This window comes from Equus przewalskii, unplaced genomic scaffold, assembly GCF_037783145.1.
Source record: "Equus przewalskii isolate Varuska unplaced genomic scaffold, EquPr2 ChrUn-13, whole genome shotgun sequence".
In the NCBI taxonomy this organism is placed as follows: Eukaryota; Metazoa; Chordata; class Mammalia; order Perissodactyla; family Equidae; genus Equus; species Equus przewalskii.
In genome coordinates, this window is record NW_027228750.1 from 5,208,896 (window position 1) to 5,229,548 (window position 20,653).

Here is a 20,653-nt window from a genome sequence, read left to right on the forward strand (position 1 = left end):
TCTTTTTTCTATTTTTTTAAAAACTCTTTATTGAAGTCTTTGGTTTTCTTTATGACATTGGAAGTTGTTCTCAAAAAAGAAAGCGGCTACAGAACTTTATGCAATTTTGTGCCTCAAAGCATTGCATGGTTTCTAGCTAAACAGGTTATCCCTCCTCCCTCTAATAATTCCATTCACAGTAAATGAATAAAAACGTTTAGACTTCTAAAGACCGAGAATGAAAGAAGAGATACCAATGAAGATTTCAGTTAATTTCCAAAAGTAGGGAAATGGGTTGAATAGTTGGTAGATCTGGTAATTGACCTAGTAGAGTTGAGTGAACTACACACAAGGGCATGCAAAGGAGATATAAAGGAAGCCACTTGATTTATTTCCCAGAAACGTGTTATGGCTCAGGATCTAGAGGTGATAGGGATCACAAAACGTAGGCTTATCTCTGGGTAAATAAAATCAAAGGCTCTGGACTGAGGATATTAGTTTTAGATGGAGAGTGGGGATTAGGTACTTGGCTGAAATTGGGGAGATTAAGTGTAAATCTGCACTCTCAGCTGTGGAACCTGCACTTCCCTTGACTTGCTTCCAGGTTGCCAGTAGCGACACTTTTCCATCTCACTAGTCCTCCCTAACACCCTCTCTGGAATTAGACACTCTTTTCACTTTAGAGAAGGTGAGTGATCAGAAGAGGTTTCTAAATGTTGACATTTGGGGTTCATTTCTAATTAAAAAGATTGCCGTATACTGAAGCCCACCAGTCCATAATTCTGCTCTCTCTCACACATGATTCCAAGCAGTTTTTAAGTATATTTAATTATGAATGGATGGGAAGGATCATCTGACATTGAGGAGAGCCATTGCCATACATTATGGGATTTGTTGAGAATTCTGAACTTCTCTCTTTTCTGTGACGTTAAATATAGAGACTGGAAAGGCTAAATATTTCCTTTCTTAACATTCCTGGTGTTAGGGTGGCTCTGATCCACAGTTTATGCCCACAAAATACAAGTGGAATTCTGCTTAGTGGATGATTTTCAGAAAGCATTTGCTGATTTGTCCCTGACAAAAGGGACAAATGTTGCTGGTGTCAGCCTTTTTCTGGCTTTTCCCTTCCTTTAATTTGGATGTGATGCCTGGAACTGTGACACCATTATATGCTTAAGAGGGTAAAACCAAGATCATCTCAGAGATTCTAGCTTTGATGTTGTTGAACTGTTGATCTAACACCATCAGCTGTCTATGTTTGGTCTTATTGTATGAGCTGCTATTAGTCTCTAGAGCTGAACACGTTTTTGTGTTTTTTTTTTTAAAGATTGGCACCTGTGCTAACATCTGTTGCCAGAAGTGTTTATTCTTCTCCCCAAAGCTCCCTAGTACATAGTTGTATACTCTAGTTGTAGGTCCTTCTTGTTGCGCTATGTGGGATGCTGCCTCAGCATCGCTTGATGAACCGTGCCATGATGGGCCCAGGATCCAAATCAGCAAAACCCTGGGCCGCCCAAGCGGAGCCTGCAAACTTAACCACTTGGCCATAGTGCTGGACCCCTGAACACATTTCTAATTGACACAGCCCCCCACATGAAAGAGACCAAGGAACTCTGAAAGAAAGGGTGCAAAAGGACATAAGATAATATAGGAACAAAAGGAAATGCAAAATCAATCAAAATTATGACATCCTGAAAGATATGACAAACTCTTCGTCACAAAATAAGGACAAAATCTCTGCAAAAGGAGTAATTAAAGTAAGAAAGAGCTCTTGGAAGTATGATAGCTGAAATAAAAAACTAATAGGTTTGGTAGATAAATTGTAGTTGGTCTCCTAGAAAATAGACAAAAAGAAAATTTAAAAAGAGATAAGAAAATTATAAGAGATCCAACAGCCAAATAGTATGAATTATAGAGAAAAAGACAGACATTATCAAATAAGTAATACAAGAAATTCTCCTAAGAACTGTAGAGTTGCCAGTTTGAAATGACCCTTTTAGTGCCTAGTACACTGATTGTAAAAAAAAAAAAAAAAAAGACCCTTATCAAGGTATATATCATTATAAAATGACAGTATGCTATGGATTAAAATCAAGATCAACAAAATTTCCAAAGAATAGAAGTATTTGACCTGCAGTGAGATGGGAATCTAAATAGGATTTTAAAAATAGCAATTATCAGGACACAGAAGATGCTGGAATAGTGACTTCAAAAGTTCAGGGGTGAGAAGGAAAGATTTTCAACCTAGAGTTCTATAGCTAAACCATTAATCAATGTGAGAGTAAAATATGGATTTTTTCAGCATAACAAGGATTCAGAAACTGCCTCCCATGTGCCTCTTTTGGGAGAACTATTAGAGAATGTGATCCACAAAAATGGTTAATAAACCAAGAAAGTGAATGGGAATGCCCAGAAGGACAGCTGTGCAGTAGCTAGTTTAGACTGAAGTATGAGGACAGAGGACCCTATGAAGGATGTCTCCAGGAAAAAAGTGCAACTACTTCTGTTAAATTTGTTATGTGAGGTCATTTGAAAAATAATATTGACAAGTTTTTGACATATCTGATGGAACATGAGAAACATCAGGGTATTGGTACATTGAAAATTAAGAAAATGAGAACAAAGGAATTTATTAATTCCAGAAGAAAAAAAGTTCTACGAGAAAAATTATTCTTATTACACTTCTTGGCTCATCACTGGACAATATTTACATAGTCATTTATTAATTCAACAATTATTTGTATGCCTGCTGAGTGCCAGGCATGGTATATGTCACTGAACAACACAAAGTCACTAACTGTCCCTAGGGACTTAAGTTTTCGTGGGTAAAGTCAAGGAAATAGTATATATATCAGATGGTGATTGTCATAGAGAAAAATTAAGCTGGGCAATTGAGACAGGGCATGTGAGCATGGGGCTGTGAAGCTTTTTATTTTAAATAGGGTGGTTGAAAAAGGCTTCAGTGATAGGGTGGGATTTGAGAAGAGACTGAAGGAAGAATGGGAGCAAGCCCTGCTTAAATTTGGCAAGGGGGAACATGTTTCAGGTAGAGAGAAAGCAAGTGCAAAGGGCCAGAGATACTGGCATGCTTGACATTTTTGAGGAAGTGTATGGTCTGAGTAGAATGAACAAGGGGAAGAATGGTATCAGATGGGGTCTGAGGAGCAGAAAGGGCCAAATTATTTAGTGCTTTGTAGACTGTTCTAAGACTCTTGGCTTTTATTCTTGAGTATGAGCAGTGGAATGATTTGACTGATTATTGTTTTAAAAGGATCTTACTGGCTGTGATGAGGAGGGATTAAAGGCAAGGACAGAATCAGGAGACTAGTTAGGCTGTTCTCAATAATTTAGGCAAGAAATAATGGTAGCTTAGACTAGAATGCTAACGTTGGAGATAGTAAGATGTGATCAAATTCTCTATGTATTTTGAATTTGGATTTGACACCTGAAACTGTGATGTGTGGATTTGCTGATGTATGGGTTGTATGCGATAGAAGAGGTATCAGTAACACCAAATTTTTTTTTTTTTTTAAGATTTTACTTTTCTGTTTTCTCCACAAAGCCCCTGGTACATAGTTGCGTATTTTTTTTTTAGTTGTGGGTTCTTCTAGTTGTGGCGTGTGGGATGCCACCTCAGCATGGCTTGATAAGCGGTGACATGTCCGTGCCCAGGATCCGAACCAGCAAAACCGTGGGCCGCCAAAGTGGAGCACGCGAATTTAACCACTTGGCCATGGGGCCGGCCCCATAAGTGTTGCAATAACACCAAAATTTTGGGCTTTCAAGTCACCAAGAGTAGGTGGAAGGGTAGAATTGAATTTACTGAGGTAAGGAAGACTAAGGGAAGACATGGTTTGTTAGGTGTGTTTAGGGAATTGGTAGTTAAGTTTTGGCCATAGTAAATTTGAGATCCTATAGTAATGTGAACACTGACTGTTTTACAGTAAAGTTAGATTGGGCATGCTAGGAGAAGTTAGGGAGGATGGTACGTGTATAAGTGTGAATTCTTAACTGTCTGAAATTGATTAAGCTATTTAGGCTTGTCATTTTAGAAGGTATCCCATAGACCTTCTGCCCCCATCATCACAGGTGGAGAGGGTCCTCACACTCAGTGTGCCTTCTCAGAATTCCTCAGTTCCATTAACTCTGTCAGCATGGAGCAAGATGGCATCTACACATTTGGAGTGAATTTGCTTCTCCTGAAATGAGAGTCATGAGTGAACCTGCACACTGTAAGACCACACAATTCTGACTCTTCTGTCCTCATCTGGGGGCAAAGATCTGGTTGATTTGCTGGAACTACAAGTTCATCTCCGTTAACAGATTACAAGAGGAACCTCCAGGCCCTACTCCTCTTTACTAGCACTATTTGCACCCTCTCTATCAGTATGTGCTTTGAATCTACTAGGTCTAATATTATTATGTTCTTTATCCCTATTTGTCACCCAAAAAAGTCTCACACCCCCAGGTCTCCTCTCATGTGCCATACCCTGATTCCCATAAGGCTTTGCGTGTGACAGTTCTTTCTCTCTCTCTCTCTCTGTCACTTTGTTCTCTTGGATTCATCGTTTGTCATCAGGAGGATCTCTGTATCCTCAGCCTCTTCTTTGATCCTTTTCTCTACCTTCTTTTGCTGTAGGGAGACAGAACTCTAGGGCACTGCTTCCCCTACAACCCTCTTAACTGGTAGCAGTTTTTTCTTTGATATCTTATGTGTCACTGGGCCTTGAGTTGTGAGATAGGTCTTCTCTTTGCTAATTTTTAGACCATTCTTCCTCCTTCCTCCCAAAAAAATCTCCAAAATTTTAATCTCATGTCATCACTTGTACCCCTCCTGGTGCTGTCATAGAAGAACCCTTGGGTCATTCCACTTCATCTCTTAAAGATTTTAGTTCCTTACTCAGTGATAATCTGTGGAACACTACTGTTGTCTTAATTCCTGGCAATTTTAATATCCACAGATTGGATCCTTCAGATACCCTAGCCTTTTTTTTTTAAACTTGGGGTTTTTTTATTTTGGCAAAATTTGTATACAACGTTCTATATATTTCAGATGTACAACTTTATAATTTGATATTTGTATACCCTACGTGGTCATCACCACTGTAATAGTGACCATGCATCACCATACAGTTGATCTCCTTCCCCCATTTCCCTCTCCCCCTGTCCCTTTCCTCTCTGGTAATCACCAGTCTGTTCTCTGTGTCACTTAGTTTGTTTTTGTTTTATTTTGTTTGTTTGTTTGTTTGTTTGTTTTTAGATTCCACATATAAGTGAAATCATACAATATTTGTCTTTCTCCATCTGACTTATTTCACTTAGTGTAATACCCTTAAGGTCCACGATTATAATCACGGTCTCCAATTTCTCCCGTCCTGTCTTAAATATACACACCTGACTGTCATCATTCTATCAACATTGTTCTTTTCAAGGTCACTGATAACACATTACATTATTAAATCTAGAGGTCGTTTCTCGGTCATCATCTTAAAACCTTATAATCAGCAACATTTGATATGGTTGATCATTCCCTTAATACATTTTATTTACTTGACTCCCAGGAGGCCACATTCTTTTAGTTTTCTTCCCTGCACACCGATTGCTCCTTCTCAGTCTCATCTCATTTTCCTGCATCTCCTAATGTTGGATGTACCAAGCCTTACTCCATTATCTACAGCTATAGTCTTATGCCTTTGAATACCATGTACATGCTGATGATGTCCAAATTTACTTTTCCAGCTTAGTACTCTCTCCTGAACTTTTGGAATTGTCTATTCTACAGACTATAATAACTCTGCTTGAGTGACTGCTTTCTCAAATATAATATATCCAGAGTTGAACTGATCACCTTCCCTAAACCTTTTTCCCTGGCTGCCTTGCCTCATCTCAGTTTGTGGCAGTTGCATTTTTTCCATTGCGTGGGTCAGAAATCTTGGCACCATCCTTGATTCCTCTCTTTTCTCATACCCAAATCTAAACTTAGCAGAACATCTGTTTGGCTCCATCTTCAAACTTTATCCCCAAATCCCACAACTTCTTACTACCTCGTTGCTCTTAGCTCCATTGATACTAGCCTGATCTCAGCACCATCTTTTCTTGCCTGGGTTATTGCAGTAGTCTCCTAAGTCATCTCCATGCTTCTAATATTGCTCTCCTTCCGTTTATTCTTAACACAACTGCTAGAGCAAATCTCAAGTCTGACTGTGTCACTCCCTGCTCAAAACCTGCAGTGGCTCTCTAGTTCAGAGTAAAAGTCAGATTTGTTAGGGTGGCTCATGCACACACCTTTCATCTGCTACTACTCTCCCCCTCACTCTGCTACAGCTACACCAGCTTTCTTGCTGCTTCTCAAACGTGCCAGGAATGCTGCTGCCTGTTTATTTTCTCTCCCTGGAACTTTGTTGCTCCACTTGTTTGCATAGCTAACTTCCATATATCCATCAAGTTTCTGTTTGAATGTAACTTTGTCAATGAGACCTATTCTGATCACTGTGTTTGAAGTTGCGGTTAGGTTGTTTACTCCCAATCCTCCTTTCCTTGATTTTTTTTTTTTTTAATGTAGCACTAATCACCTTCTAAACATATTCTATAATTTACAACTTATTCATTTTTTGTGTTCTTCCTATTAGAATGTAAGCTTCATGAATATAGGTGTTTTTGTTTTATTCACAAGAGCCTGGAACGGAATTTGACACAAATTTACGCATTTTATCCATTCAACAAATATTTATTAATTTTGATATAGAAAAAAACAGGTAATAGAGTTGCCTGAATATGAGTTATCAATTATTTGTGTGTATTTTCATAGAAATCAATTGTCTGAGAGCCCCTTGCTCTATCATTTAATTGGAGGCCTTTGCTCTATTGGAACGTTTAATCTTCCTACATTTAGTGTAGTTATTGATGTGGTTAGGTTTAAGTTTACCATTTACTTAAAAAAAATTTTTCTCTGTTGTTTCTTTCCTGCCATCTTTAAGTTAATAAAACTTACTGATATTTCACTTTACATCCATGCTTTACTCTTCAAGCTATACCTCTTTATTATTTTTAGTGATTGCTCTGGGGCTAATGATACGTACTTTTAACTTAAAGACTACTTAAAATATTGTACTATTTTTCACTTCATAAATGTAGTAACCTTACAAGCGAATAATTCAGTTTATTAAACCCTCATCCTTTGTACTTATGCCATATCATTTATTCATACATACATTATAAATCTAACTTACAGTGCTTTTATTTTCCTTTTTTAATAGCTGTCTTCTAAGGAAATTATGACAAGGAAAAATAAAAGCTCAGTCTTTTATATTTACCCGTTTATTGCCATTTCTGTTTCTCTTTATTCCTTACTGTGTTTATGAGTTACCATCTCATATCATGGTCTCTTGTCCTGGAGAATATCCTTCAGCATTTCTTGTTTTGCAGGTTTGCTGGCAATGAATACTTTCAGCTCCTGCTCATTGGAAAGTTTGTACTAGTTATAGAATTCTGGATTGATAATTTCTGACCTCCTTTGTTTTTAATGATATTGTTCATATTAGCCTTCCTTGTTGTCTGGTGGTTCTGGTTGCTTTCAGGGTTTTCTCTTTTTCTTTGGTCTGCATCAGTTGACCATGATGTTTGACCATGATATGTTTCCTTCTGTTTATCCTGTGTGTGGTTCACTGAGCTTCTTGTATCTGTAAGTTTATGGGTTTCGTTAAATTTGGGAAGTTGGCCATTATTTCTTTAAAAAAATTTTTCCCCATATTCTTACTGTCTTCTGGGACTCCAATTACATGTCTGTTAGACTTTTTGATTTTGTCACACAGGTCTCTGAAGCTTTATTTTCCTTCAATCTGTTCTCTCTCTCTTCTTCAGACTTTGTAAGTTGCATTTGTGTTCATTTTCAGTAACCCTTTCTTCATCCATCTCCCATTTGCTGCCAAGCCCATCCAGTAAATTATTTCATTCCATTTAATGTACTTTTCTAGAATTTCCATTTTTTCAATAGTTTTTGTCTGCTGAGATTTCCTATCAGTTCACTCATTAAGAATTGTTTTCAGTTAAATTTTGAGTAAATATACAATAGTCCATTTAAAGTCTTTGCTAAATACAGTATCTGGACCATCTTGTCGGTTTTTATTGAGTACATTATTCTTTACTTTGAGTCATACTTTCCTGTTTCTTTGAATGCCTAGTGATTTTTTGTTGAGATTTGAGCATTGTGGATGATACGTTATAGAACTCTGGATTCTTTTATCTACCTCTGCAGACTGTTGATTGTTGTTCTAGCAGACAGTTAAATTACTGGCTGATCACCTTGATCTTGTGTAACTTTGGTTTTACGCTTTGTTAGGGAGGGTCTGTGAAAAGCCCAGGGTATTTCCCAAGCCTATCTAACTTAGTGAGACTCAACTTCTAAACTGTAAATTTCTTGGAAGATCTTGTGAAGGCTTGGTTTTAGGCTTTGTCAAGATAGAATAAGCCTGGAGTAGAACTTATTCCATATAGTCGTTTCCTTTAAGGTGTGGCATTTCTAGTTTCTTAGGTAGGTGCCTGGGGAGGTGAACAAAGTGTCTTTCCCCACTGGCTTAGCTGGAATTCTGTCTCCCAGAACTGCTTAACCTCTAGTTTCTCTCTTCCAGTGTCAACTTCATATCAGCAGCTCTCTGGTAAGCCTTGTATAATCTCATCCTGTGCATGTACAGCCTCGACATTGACCAAGGACTTGTGAGGAATTGATTTGTTCTGTATCTTCTTCGCCTTCCCCTGTCACTCCCCAGCCTCGCCCTGCACAGCTCCCTCCGTTCCAGTGCCCTGCTCCATGGATTCCACCTGCTCAGTAGTCCCAAACCTCAGTTTCTACCTCCTCAGCTCAAAGAGACTTGTGCTCTGCTTGGTCTGCGACGCTCTGTGCTGGTCATCAAGAAATCGTCTACAGAAAGGCAGGGTGATAGCGGTGCTCTTTAAAGGACTGCAAAATTTTTCTGTAGTTCAGTGACTGAATAGAGTTGCCTCGTGTATTTCTGTCTTGTTTTATAGTTTTTGGTGGCAGGACTGATCTGGTACTGTTACTCTGTTGTGGCTGAGGCTAGAGGTTGCCTTTGCTCCACTGTAATATTTTTTGTCCCTGGTTGCAGTTTTATATATAGTTAGACAAGGGTGTTTGTAGATTGTTTTTGAGGATCAGGATGGTTTAAGAGAGAGTGCTTGCTTAAAACCTAACATCAGACATTTTTGTTAAAGCATAAGATAGTTTATAATGGTGGTCACTTGAATGAACTATGTAAGTGAAATTTCTCTAAAATGTTTTCCTAAAGAAACAGCTTTCCTTGGAATTAGTCTTTTACATTAAAAAGATGGTTGAATGGGTTGATAAATGTATGGATAAGCTTTAGAGCAGATAGTCTCAATCCTAGGTGTATTTTGGAACTACCTAGAGAGCTTTAAAAAAGTTGATGCCTTAGTCCTACCCTAGAGTGGTTAAATAACAATCTTAAATTACATTCTGGGTATCAAAAAATTTTTACAGTATTTTAAGAATACTGGTAAGTCACCCCAGGTGGTTTTTGTGTTTCGGTGATGGTTGTGAACCGCTACTTTAGAGGAATTTTTGCCAAACTCATCTTTTAGTTTTTCTGTAAATTGTTCTAAAGTTCAAAAAGACTTTCGCATGAGATCCAAATAGCTGGTAGAAATGACGTATAAATTCCCACCTACCATCGATCCTCTGAAGGAAGTAGAGTGAGAGCTGTGGTGACAAATCAAGGTTTCCTATCCAAGCATTTTGTTTTCATGAAATGTATTTATTGTCAGAGAAAAACCAGCTTCTTACTGAACTTCATTCAGTGTTCATTCAGCTCATTTGTTCAGTAGATATTTGAGAGCTTACCATGTACCAGGTACCATGCCACGTGATGACTGTCCAATCATAAAAACTGAGACTGTCCTTGCTGTGTTTGAGTCTTGTAGCCGGTATGTGACTTGAGATTGAGTATATGGTTCAGTAATAGTTCATCTCTACAATTATCTCCCAAATATAGTTAATTCATTTTGGTTTTGCTGAAAAAGAGCCTTGTTAATTTCAATATGAGTTTGTGGGTCTGTCAGACTGTCTGAGGATCTGTTAGGCTCATGAGTCAGTCACCTAGCAGAATGATTGGTTATGACTGGAAAGAGAAGCATTGAGTATGGCTAAGAGTTAGCTTGAAAGAGGAATATCAGGAGAGAAGATTTGAGAAAGAAGTATGTTCAGAGTGATCAGTTTTCCGTTTGGCAAAGGGACTGGCAATTGAGAAATATGTTGGTAAAAATATTGTTATTTGGTAAAATTATTATAAAAGTAAAAACGCGATCAGTTGGCCATTTTCCTTGGCAGCAGTGCAAACCTACGTCTGATCATTTATGTTTCATCTCTGATTTCTGCATGGCTGGTTCCTATTTTTGAGGTCTTAGTATAAGTGTCATCACTCTTCAAGAACCCTTTTTTGTGTACCCAGTCTAGAACTTTTAGGCATTCGTGTCCTCTCTATCACATCACTTTATTTTGTTTTCTCGTCTTTAATTGGAATGTAAGGAAAAGAAGAAGAGGACTCGATTTTATCTTGTTTACTGTGGGATTCCTACCCTTTAAATACTTCCTGGCAAATAGAAGAGTTCTGTGCATGTCAATAAAGACTGCATACTTTTTAAAAGCTTTAAAATCACAAGATACATCATATATACAGAATTACCTAAAAATACAGGATAAAGAATAACTAAAATATCTTTTAAAAATCTGGATTTGTTTTTCTTTTTTTACCTAACTACTTTATAAATGGAACTCTTAGGTATATCTTTTACTTCTCTGAAAAAAATTACTGAGACGCTAAATGGCATCATGATCCAATAAAGTTGGGGAACTTCTTGGCTGTAGTTTATCCATTCTTTTCTTGATAATAATTGTGTTGTTTCTAGTTTTGACTAGTATAAAAAAATAATATTCCTTCACATCTCCTGGGGTACATGTGCATGTGTTTCTTTAGGATATGTACTTTGGATAGGAATTCCTTGATTATGTTTGTTTTTTAACTGTAGCTTTAGATTCTTTGTGTTTCAGGTTTTCTATTTTTTTTTTTTTTTAAAGATTTTATTTTTCTCCTTTTTCTCCCCAAAGCCCCCCGGTACATAGTTGTATATTTCGTTGTGGATCCTTCTAGTTGTGGCACGCGGGACGCCTCCTCAGCGTGGTCCGATGAGCAGTGCCATGTCTGCGCCCAGGATTCAAACCAACGAAACACTGGGCCGCCTGCAGCGGAGTGCGCGAACTTAACCACTCGGCCACGGGGCCACCCCTGGGTTTTCTATTTTTTATGTCAGTTTTACAAAGTTATATTTTTGTATAAATTTGTTCATTTTATCTGAATTTTCAAATTTCTTGATGCTAGGCTTCATTAATATCTTTTTAATGTCCTTAGATCTGTAGTGATGGTGACCTCTCTTTAATCCCTGATAATAGTTATTTGTGCCTTCTCTGTTTTTCTCGAGCAGTCTTTTCACAAATTTAGTCAGTATTAGTCTTTTCAAAGAACTGACTTTGGCTTGTTAATCTTCACTAAATTGTGTTTGTTTCTCCATTCATCTTAATTCCTTCCTTCTACTTTCTTTGGGTTTGTTTTACTTTTCTTTTTTCTACCTTCTTGAGATGGATGCTTAGCTTATTAAATTTCCTTTTTTTTCTAATAAATAGAAATTTTCTATTAAGTACTGCCTTAGCCCTATTTCAAATTTTGATAGATGGTGTTCTTTATTAGATCAATTCAAAATATTTTCTAGTTTCCATTGTGATTTCTTTGAACAAGAAATTACATAGGATAGGTTATAGAGTTGTTTTTGTTTTTAATTTCTGAACACATGTAAAACTCATCTTTTTTTTTTTATAGTCTTAATTTAATTGCATTATGGTTGGAGAATGTGGCCTGTATGATTTCAGTCCTTTGAAATTTGTTAATACTTGCTTTATGGCCTAGTACACCCATTGGCAAACTATGGCCTATGGGTAAATCCTGCCATGCTCCCATGGCTTTTCTTTCCACTACAAAGGCAGAGGGACAGTTTAGCAGTTGTGACAGCGATCTTAGGGTCTGCAAACATAAAAATATGTGCTGTCTGATCTTTTACACAGAAAGTTTGCTGATCTCTGGCCTACTATAAAATTAGCTTCTTTAAAGGTTCTGTGTGCACTTGAATAGGTACTGTACTTTAGGTATAGTGTTCTACACTCTAGTCTCGTAGTCCTCAGGTATGTTAATTGTATTCCTATCTGTACCTCAGTTTTTCTGTCTGCTTCTTCTTTTACTCAGAGAGATGTGTCAGAATCTTCAATTATGATTCTGAATTTCTTAAATTCTTCTTGTTTTATCACTATTTGCTCTCTATATATTTAAACTTGTTATTAAGAGCATACATACTTAAAATTATCTTGCTGGTGAATTGAACCAGTTGAGTTGATCTCTGTCTCTTGTCATGTTAACCTTGAAGTCTGTGTTGTTTGCCAGCTTTCTTTTTGTTAGTAATTGCATAGTATATATTTTTCCTTCCATTTTTACTTTCCACTTTAACTGAGCCCTTAGTTGACTTAAATTTAGTATAATTACTCAAATATTTTCATTTAAAACTACCATTTCATTTCATGATTTCTTATTTCCCTTCCCGTTTTAATTTATTTTCCTTTCCTTTTTTCCCCTTTTTTTGGATTGAAAAGTCTTTTTCATAATTCCATTTCCCCTATTTTGCTAGTTTCAAAGTTGTCCATATTGTTTCTTTTCTCTTAGTTGTTACTCTAGAAGCTACAATATATACATTTATCAAAGTCTAAACTTAATATCATCACTCACTGCCTAGTAATATTAGACTGCTTAAAAACTTCATTCCTGTGGCCAGCCCCGTGGCTCAGTGGTTAAGTTCATGTGCTCCACATCAGTGGCCCAAGGTTTCACTGGTTCGGATCCTGGGCACTGACATGGCACTGCTCATCAGGCCATGCTAAGGTGGTGTCGCACACAGCGCAACCAGGACTATGTACTCTGGGGCTTTGGGGAGGAGGAGGAGGAGGAGAAAAGATTGGCAACAGATGTTAGCTCAGGTGCCAATCTTTAAAAAAAAAAAAAAAGGGATCAGCCCACTGGCACAGCAGTTAAGTTTGCACTTTGTGCCTCGGCCTCCCAGGGTTCACCCATGCGGACCTATGTACTGCTTGTCAAACCATGTTGTGGCAGGCATCCCACATAAAATAGAGGAAGATGGTAGGGGTGTCAGCTTAGGACCAGTCTTCCTCAGCAAAAAAGAGGAGGATTGGTGGTAGATGTTAGCTCAGGGCTAATCTTCCTCAAAAACAAAAAACAAAAAAACCAAACTTCATTCCTCTCTCTCCTTTGCTTTCCTTGTAATTATGTATTTTAATTGTTTTCTTACCCCTGTCGAATATTAGTTATTAAATTTACATAGTGTTTTAGATTTATCCTGCTTTTTCGCCCCATTTTCTCTGTTCTTTTTTCCTTCTTCTCAGACCTTCCATCTTGATTCATTTTCCTTGACTGAAGTTTATTATTTTTAGAATGTTTTTTAGAAACAGTCTATAGGTAGTGAACTTGGTATCAGTTTGTCTAAAAATGTCTTTATTTTTCTCTCATTTTTGAAAGATATTTTTGCTACGTACAGCATTTTATTTATAGGTTGTCAGTTATTTTTTGTTGTTAACACATTGGTTGTGTTAGCACATTGCCTTTTTGCTCTTAAGAGGTCAGCAAACTTTCTACCTGTTCTTTTTTATTTTTTTTTAAAAGATTTTATTTTTCCTTTTTTTCCCCGAAGCCCCCCCGGTACATAGTAGTATATTTTTAGTTGTGGATTCTTCTAGTTGTGGCATGTGGGATGCTGCCTCAGTGTGGCTTGATGAGTGATGCCCTGTCCGCGCCCGGGATTTGAACTGGCGAAACCCTGGGCCACCGAAGCAGAGCGCGCGAACTTAACTACTCGGCCACGGGGCCAGCCCCCTACCTGTCATTCTTTTTAAGGTAACAAGGTGTCTTTGTTTTCTGATTGCTTTTTAAGATTACCTCTTTTGGTTTGTTTTTCCCAGTCTTTGGGTTGTGTCTTTGAATCAGTGATCTCTCCAAATATTGCATCTGTTGCATTCTTGTCTCTTCTTGGAACTCCAATTAGAGGTACGTTAGACCTTCTCATACCATTCTCCATCTCTCTTAACCTATGTATTTCCCATTTTTTTAGTTCATAGTGCAAAACAGAGAGGCATTTTCTTCTGAACAATCTCAGCTCATGAATATGTTCTTTAACCATGTTAAGCTTCCATTAATAATCATCCATTACATTTAAAATTTTAAAGTTTCCCTCACACCCCACCCCACTTTAAAAATCTTTTTATTTTGAGATATGAAGTTATAGATTCACAGAGTTGCCAAAAATATTTAGAGGTTCTTTGTATTCTTTACTCACCTTTTTAAATAGTTGCCTGAATATTTGCTAGCTTGTCTTCCATTCTTTAAATACAGTGAACACAGCTGGTTTGCTTCTGTTAGTGAGTCTTTTCTTCCTCTTTGTTTTTCTGTTGATTTTTGCTCAAGCTGTCATGTTTCCTTATATATATCTGGTTATTTTGAACTATGAACTACTCATTTTCCTTGAAAAATTATTTATGCACCTTCTTTGTTCTAGAATTATGATGCTTTCCTCAATAAAGAATTGAATTTCCTTTTGCTAGTGCACGGAAGCACTACCAGGTTGAGACCATTAAATTTCCAGAGTGAAGTTGTTTTGGACCATCAGATGGTGTACACTTTATCTAAAAATCCACATGTGGGGTGCTTTGTGACTGCGACTTCTAAGCATTCTTCCCGTCTTTCTTCCACAGTGTTATTGTAACTTTCCTTTAGTCCTTTAGAGGTAGTAGAGGAGCAGGTTGCTCTTAGCACCTCCTTACTTTGAGGTCATAGCTCTTTCAGATCTCTGCCTTATGATGGCATAGTTACACATAACGATGTTTCCCTCAACAGCAGACCATGTATACAACAGTGGTCCCATAAGGTTAGTACCATGTAGCCTAGGTGTGTAGTAGGCTATCCCATCTAGGTTTGTGTGAGTACACTCTGATGTTTTTGCACAATGATAATATCGCCTAACAACACATTTCTCAGAACGTTTCCCTGTCATTAACGATACATGACTGTATTTGTGAAACCATCATCACAATCAAAATAGTGAACATACTTATCACCCCCACAAATTTCACCTTAATATTTGAAAGATGTTTTTGCTAGATAACTAATTCTAGATTGACAGTTTTCTTTCAGTACTTTGACGATGTTGCTCCACTCCCTTGTGGCTTCATTGTTACCATTGAGAAGTCTACTGTTCTATCCTTATTCTTCCATACATATCTTTTTTCTCCTCTAGCTTCTTTTTAGATTTTTTCTTTATTCCTGGTTTTGAGCAGTGTGGAAATAATATACCTTAGTGTAATTTCTTAATGTTTCTTGGGCTTGAAGGATGTTGAGCTTCTTAGATAAGTATGTTTATAGCTTTTATCAAATTTGGAAAATTTTAATCTATTATTATAATTTCTTCCAGTTTTTTTTCCTCTTCCTTCTCCTTTCCCATTTGGGGAGGCCGATTATCCATATGTAAGTGTTATTACAGTTGTCCCAAAACTCACTGTTCCTCTGCCCCACCCCCCATTTTTTCCTGTTTGATTTTGGATGGAATTAATAGCAGATTAGACATTACAGAGGAAAAGATTAGTGAATTTGAAAATAGCAATAGGAAGTAACAGCCTGTTCTACTGATGAAGTCTTAGGTAACTGAAATATCAGCTGATGTCACCATGTGCCCTTTGAGATTTCGATTAAAGTTAGTTTTTGTTCTCTGTCATGTTTATGTTAATACTAATGTTTTGGGAAATCCTAATGTCTTCCCCAAGCTTTCTCTAAATTTCCACCCTTTTAGGTTCTTATCATGGTTGCTCAGAATTCTACTCTCTGTAGCTCTTCCTGAACTTTTATGGCTATCATCTCCCCTTCATATAGAGTATTAAATAAGGAAGAGAGCCTCATTTTAAATTTTTCTCGAAAACACTCTTATGAGGAACTTATGTACGTAGTAGACTTTTTGTCGTTGAAGGATTGAGGTTTTATATTGTAACAATGAAAATCTTTTAAAATTACTGCTAAAAACAGTGATGATAACTAGTTTTAAGCACCTTCTGTGCTTTAGTAAGCACGTGCTTAAGTGCTTTGTGTGTTTTGACCAATTTAATTCTTGGAACAGTCCTATAAGATAAATATAATTATTACTACATATTTTTCTGATACTGTGAAGTTAGTAATAGTACCTGTGTCATTAAATATTTCTAAAGATTTAATGAGAGAATCTATGTTAGATACTTAGCTCCAGTGGCTGAAAACATGGTAAATTCTCAAAGCAGGCTAGCTATTGCTGTGTTGATGGATGATTAGATTGATGGATGCTTAGATAAAATATGATGTTTGGTATTTTTTTCAAAGTAACCTTGATAGAGTGGGTGGATGTAGTGACAAAACTGGCTATAAATGGATACTTCCTTGAAAGTGGATGATGGGTTCACTGAAATCGAATCTCTCCTTTAATATGTTTGAAATTTTATGTAATTTTTTAAAATGGAATAGCTGAATTAAAAAAGAAGCTGAGTCAGAATTACTACATATCAACTTTAAAAAAATGTTTCCCTACATACTTAGTTTGAATGCAAACTAAGATGATATGTTTCCCTAGAAGTTCCAGAGTAGAATTGTATCGATTGTTATACACACTGACAATTACTCAGAATAATACTGTATTAACTTGGCAAGTAGAGTAGCATCCCTGTATAGCTCAGGACTGTGTAAGACTCTAAATGTGCATTCAGAATTATAGTTTGAAGTTATTAGCTAAGTGATTCTCAACCTTATGAAAAACAACCCTTTTATTATTCATGTCCTACTCTTATGAGAACTATATTTTCAAAAACTTCTTAGCAAACTGCATTAAATAATAATTTATTTCTCAATAATAAAAAAAGCATGATGATTAATTCTGATCAAAACCTGATAACCAGTATATATTTAGTATACTGAGTTTCTATAATTGTAGTCCAAAGCACAGAGAGTGTTACTTAGCATGTCCTAACTAAATCATGGGCATGCATAATTTTTACCTAGATGTTTTGAAGTACTGAAAATAGCTCATTGTGACTAAGGAAACCCTTATTAAGAATTACTACTTCATATGCAAGATTAAAATCTAAGAAGCTGCTTTCATGTATTTACATATTAATCAAAATTATGCTTAATCCATTTATTCATTATTCTTTCTCCCCATTTCTAAAGTATTTCAGCTGTAGTTTTGATTAAAGAAATGCAATGTTAGTTTATTCTATTAGCTAAGAGAATCAGAAGTAGCTTATAGCCAAAATTGCTTCCATATTGCTCCTTTGTTTTTCAAGCTCCAGTTTTCTTCTAATAATACAGTTGAAGTTTATTCAAGTGAACAGAGACAAATGATTGTCACTTTTCAGTCAGTCCCTTGATGGTTCACTATTATTTATTATCATAATTCAACTTCAGCAAAATGAATAGGACTTTTAGCATCTGGTACTTCCCTACTCTTCTAGTTTTGCCTTCTTTTGCTTAACCCTGAAAGGGACAGATGGCTTCAGAACTGTGTACTTTTGTAGTCCTATTCTTTTTTTTCTCCACTGAAAGCGTTTACAGTCCTTCCAAGTTTGTCTGCCTAGAAAGCTCTTATTCATCCTTTAACGTGCAGCTCAGCTGTCAACTCCTATAAAAGGGGAGGAAAGGACACATACTTTGACCCAGGTGTATCATAATGTGTTCGCTTGCTACTTATTCACATGAATGTAATAAGATATTCCTAGAAACAGGATTCTAAAACATTTATTTTGAAGTGAGAAGAAAAATAAATTTGTACAAGGTTAAATTTTATGAATTAAAATTTTGTAAATTATGTTACTAGTTGACCTTTTTACAAAATGCCCGATTTGCTGACGTAATCAAACTCTGTGTCAGATGATCTTGCTCACTGTGTCAGGCTCATTAAATCAGAAGGGTTAGCATGGTAATCTGTCACTCCTACTTTATTTGTACAAATTTAACAAAGTAAAATTTTATTTTGGACATAGAGAAATTATGGTATATGTAATAAATCAAATGTTCTTTAATGAAAGAACAGTCTTTGGGTCACCTATCTAGTGGTAGAACCTTTTTAAAACCTTTTAAATTAAAATACCCACATGCTTTTGTGCTGTTTAATTACTATCTTATACAAGTTATAATGTGCTAGACTTTACATTATAGACAGATTTACTTTTTGCTTTAAAAGGTATTCTCCTTGAAAAATCATTAAAATGGTGAATTTTGTTATGTATGTTTTACTGCAGTAAAAAAAATTTTAAATCCATGCACAAAGTAAAAAAGACCTCGCTTGCCAGCGCTTCTTTCACACTGATTCCCATATTGCTCTATGCTTTTCCTTCTATTGCCCTCCATTTTTCCTTTACCTCTTGAACCCCACCACTAAGCAGACTTTCCTTTATCTTAACAAACTTTCTTTATGTTAATAACTTCATAGCCTTTCCTCCTGTATTTACCTTAATTGAGACCTTCCCTGAGACTCAAACATCTAGGTGCTCATAGTTTTCCTCTTCGTTTCAATTCCTGCCTTTACTTGAGTGATTTGTGTCCACACAGATAATTATAACTTTGTCAGTACCTTGAACTCCTCATTTCCAGTGACCTTTTTTTGACTATGCCTTAGCTAAGCATTCAGTTTTTAGGTCATACCGTCGACCTTGCTTTAACTGGGGCCCCATAAACTCCCAGATCACCAGTGTTGTTGATGTCTCTGACTAAGTCCATTATTCTAGCTTGTTTGTTCAGCTATACCAACTAGTGCTGTACCCTGATAATTCATATGAGCTACTGTCTTAGAGTTCTAGCTGGTCTTCCCCTTCTCTCCTCTTCATATCTTTTATATTTCTATCTGATGATTTTTCTAGAATGTAAACCTGATTATCACATCTTGGTTAGACTTCTTCAAGGATATCCCATTACTGAGAAAATAAATCCAAAAATTAGCATGATGTAGCTGACTCTTCATAGTCTGGTTCTGGATTTCATTAGTATTGTCTCATATTTCGACCTTTGCATGTTTTTCTTTGGCTATATTGAAGTATTTGTAGTTCCCCAAATATGCCCTTGCACTTAGCAAAGGATAATCCTATTCTGACTTCTCTGTGTTCTTGTTGCAGACTATATTTTCTTCGTTATAGCTCTTATCATAGTGCAGTATCATTTCATATTTGTGCCTGTTGTAGTAATATTATTCATACTGCTAGAATATGAACAATAATGGATTTTTTTACTTATGTTTCCCTAGCATAAAGAAGCTAAAACATATTTATTGGCTTAATGAACAGTTACAAAAAGGAAGTAAAACTAGCAAAGAAAGCTGTTGTACCTTCTTAGTACCCAAGGACCAGTAGTCTTTACTATCACGTCTAAATTTTCACTCTTATAATACTAGAAAATCTTAACATAACACCACTCATGTTGACAAAGTTATGATAAAACTGATGTTGGTGATATTTTTATAGTTGTATCGTTTGACAGTGATATATTCTGAGAAATGCATGTTTGGCGATTTCGTCATTGTGCAAACGTCATCATGTACGTACACAAACCTAGATGGTGTAGCCTACTACACACATAGGCTGTATGGTCCCAATCTTAGGGGACCACCATTGTATATGTGGTCCATTGTTGACCTGATCATCCTTTTATGGTGTGTGACTGTTATTGCTATAACCTTTGTGAAGTTTGACTATATAGCATCTAGGACTGAAAAATTATTTCAAATGACAGCACAAAGAATAAAAGTCAGATGCGAAATTGTGCATACATTATAGTTACACTTGTATTTTAAAATGCGTAATAAAAAGACTAAGGAACTATATATTACAGTGGTAGCAGTGATTTTATGATGTTGGAACTTTGGGTGGTTTTCCCACCTTTGAAAGTATTTTCTATAATATGGTTGTATTTTTGATTTGAAGTATATATAACTTACCCCAATAATTAGATTTTTAAAAATGTAATCCTGAATCAAAGCTCTTAATGTATGAGCACTGGAACATTTTTTGAGTGATGTTTTTTTTTTGGTCTTAAAATGGCTCCTCACAGTCCGGTCAGAAGGGAAGGGATTGGTAGTTAAAAATTGCTGTTGAGGTGAAGTATGTCTGGCCAGCATAGAATGTTGGTCATTTAAGTAGGGTTTCAAGATTGACTCATACAGTAATTCTTCATTTCCAAAATCTGAATAGTAAATTTTCTGTTTTAAAGGTAGTTTTTGTTTTGGTTTTAAGGTATCAGTTTTTGGAGGAAGCTTTTCAAAACCAGAAAGGTGCAATTGAGAATCTGTTGGCTAAGCTTCTTGAGAAGAAGAATTACGTTCATTTTGCAGCTACTCAGGTACAGAATAGGTAAGTGTGTTGCATTAAAACCATAATTTCACTTTTAGGATTATTAAATGCAGTGGGTACAGTTTAAATTTGTTTTCCTTCTATGTTATATTAAACATATATAGAAAACTTTATTTTTTGGAGAGG

At 36.3% G+C, this 20,653-nt stretch overlaps 1 protein-coding gene across 3 annotated transcripts in view; it reads left to right on the top strand.

Annotated features, from left to right (window-relative positions):
- TRIM33 (tripartite motif containing 33) overlaps positions 1-20,653 on the top strand; it is a 116,280-nt gene that overhangs the window by 58,551 nt on the left and 37,076 nt on the right. For all 3 annotated transcript variants that reach the window (XR_011536822.1, XM_070608103.1, XM_070608104.1), the window contains exon 5: positions 20,411-20,527. Coding sequence is in view for 2 of the 3 variants with exons in the window: in XM_070608103.1 (XP_070464204.1) it covers positions 20,411-20,527 (117 nt within the window). In the remaining variant the exon portion in view is untranslated. The remainder of the gene's footprint in view (positions 1-20,410; positions 20,528-20,653) is intronic.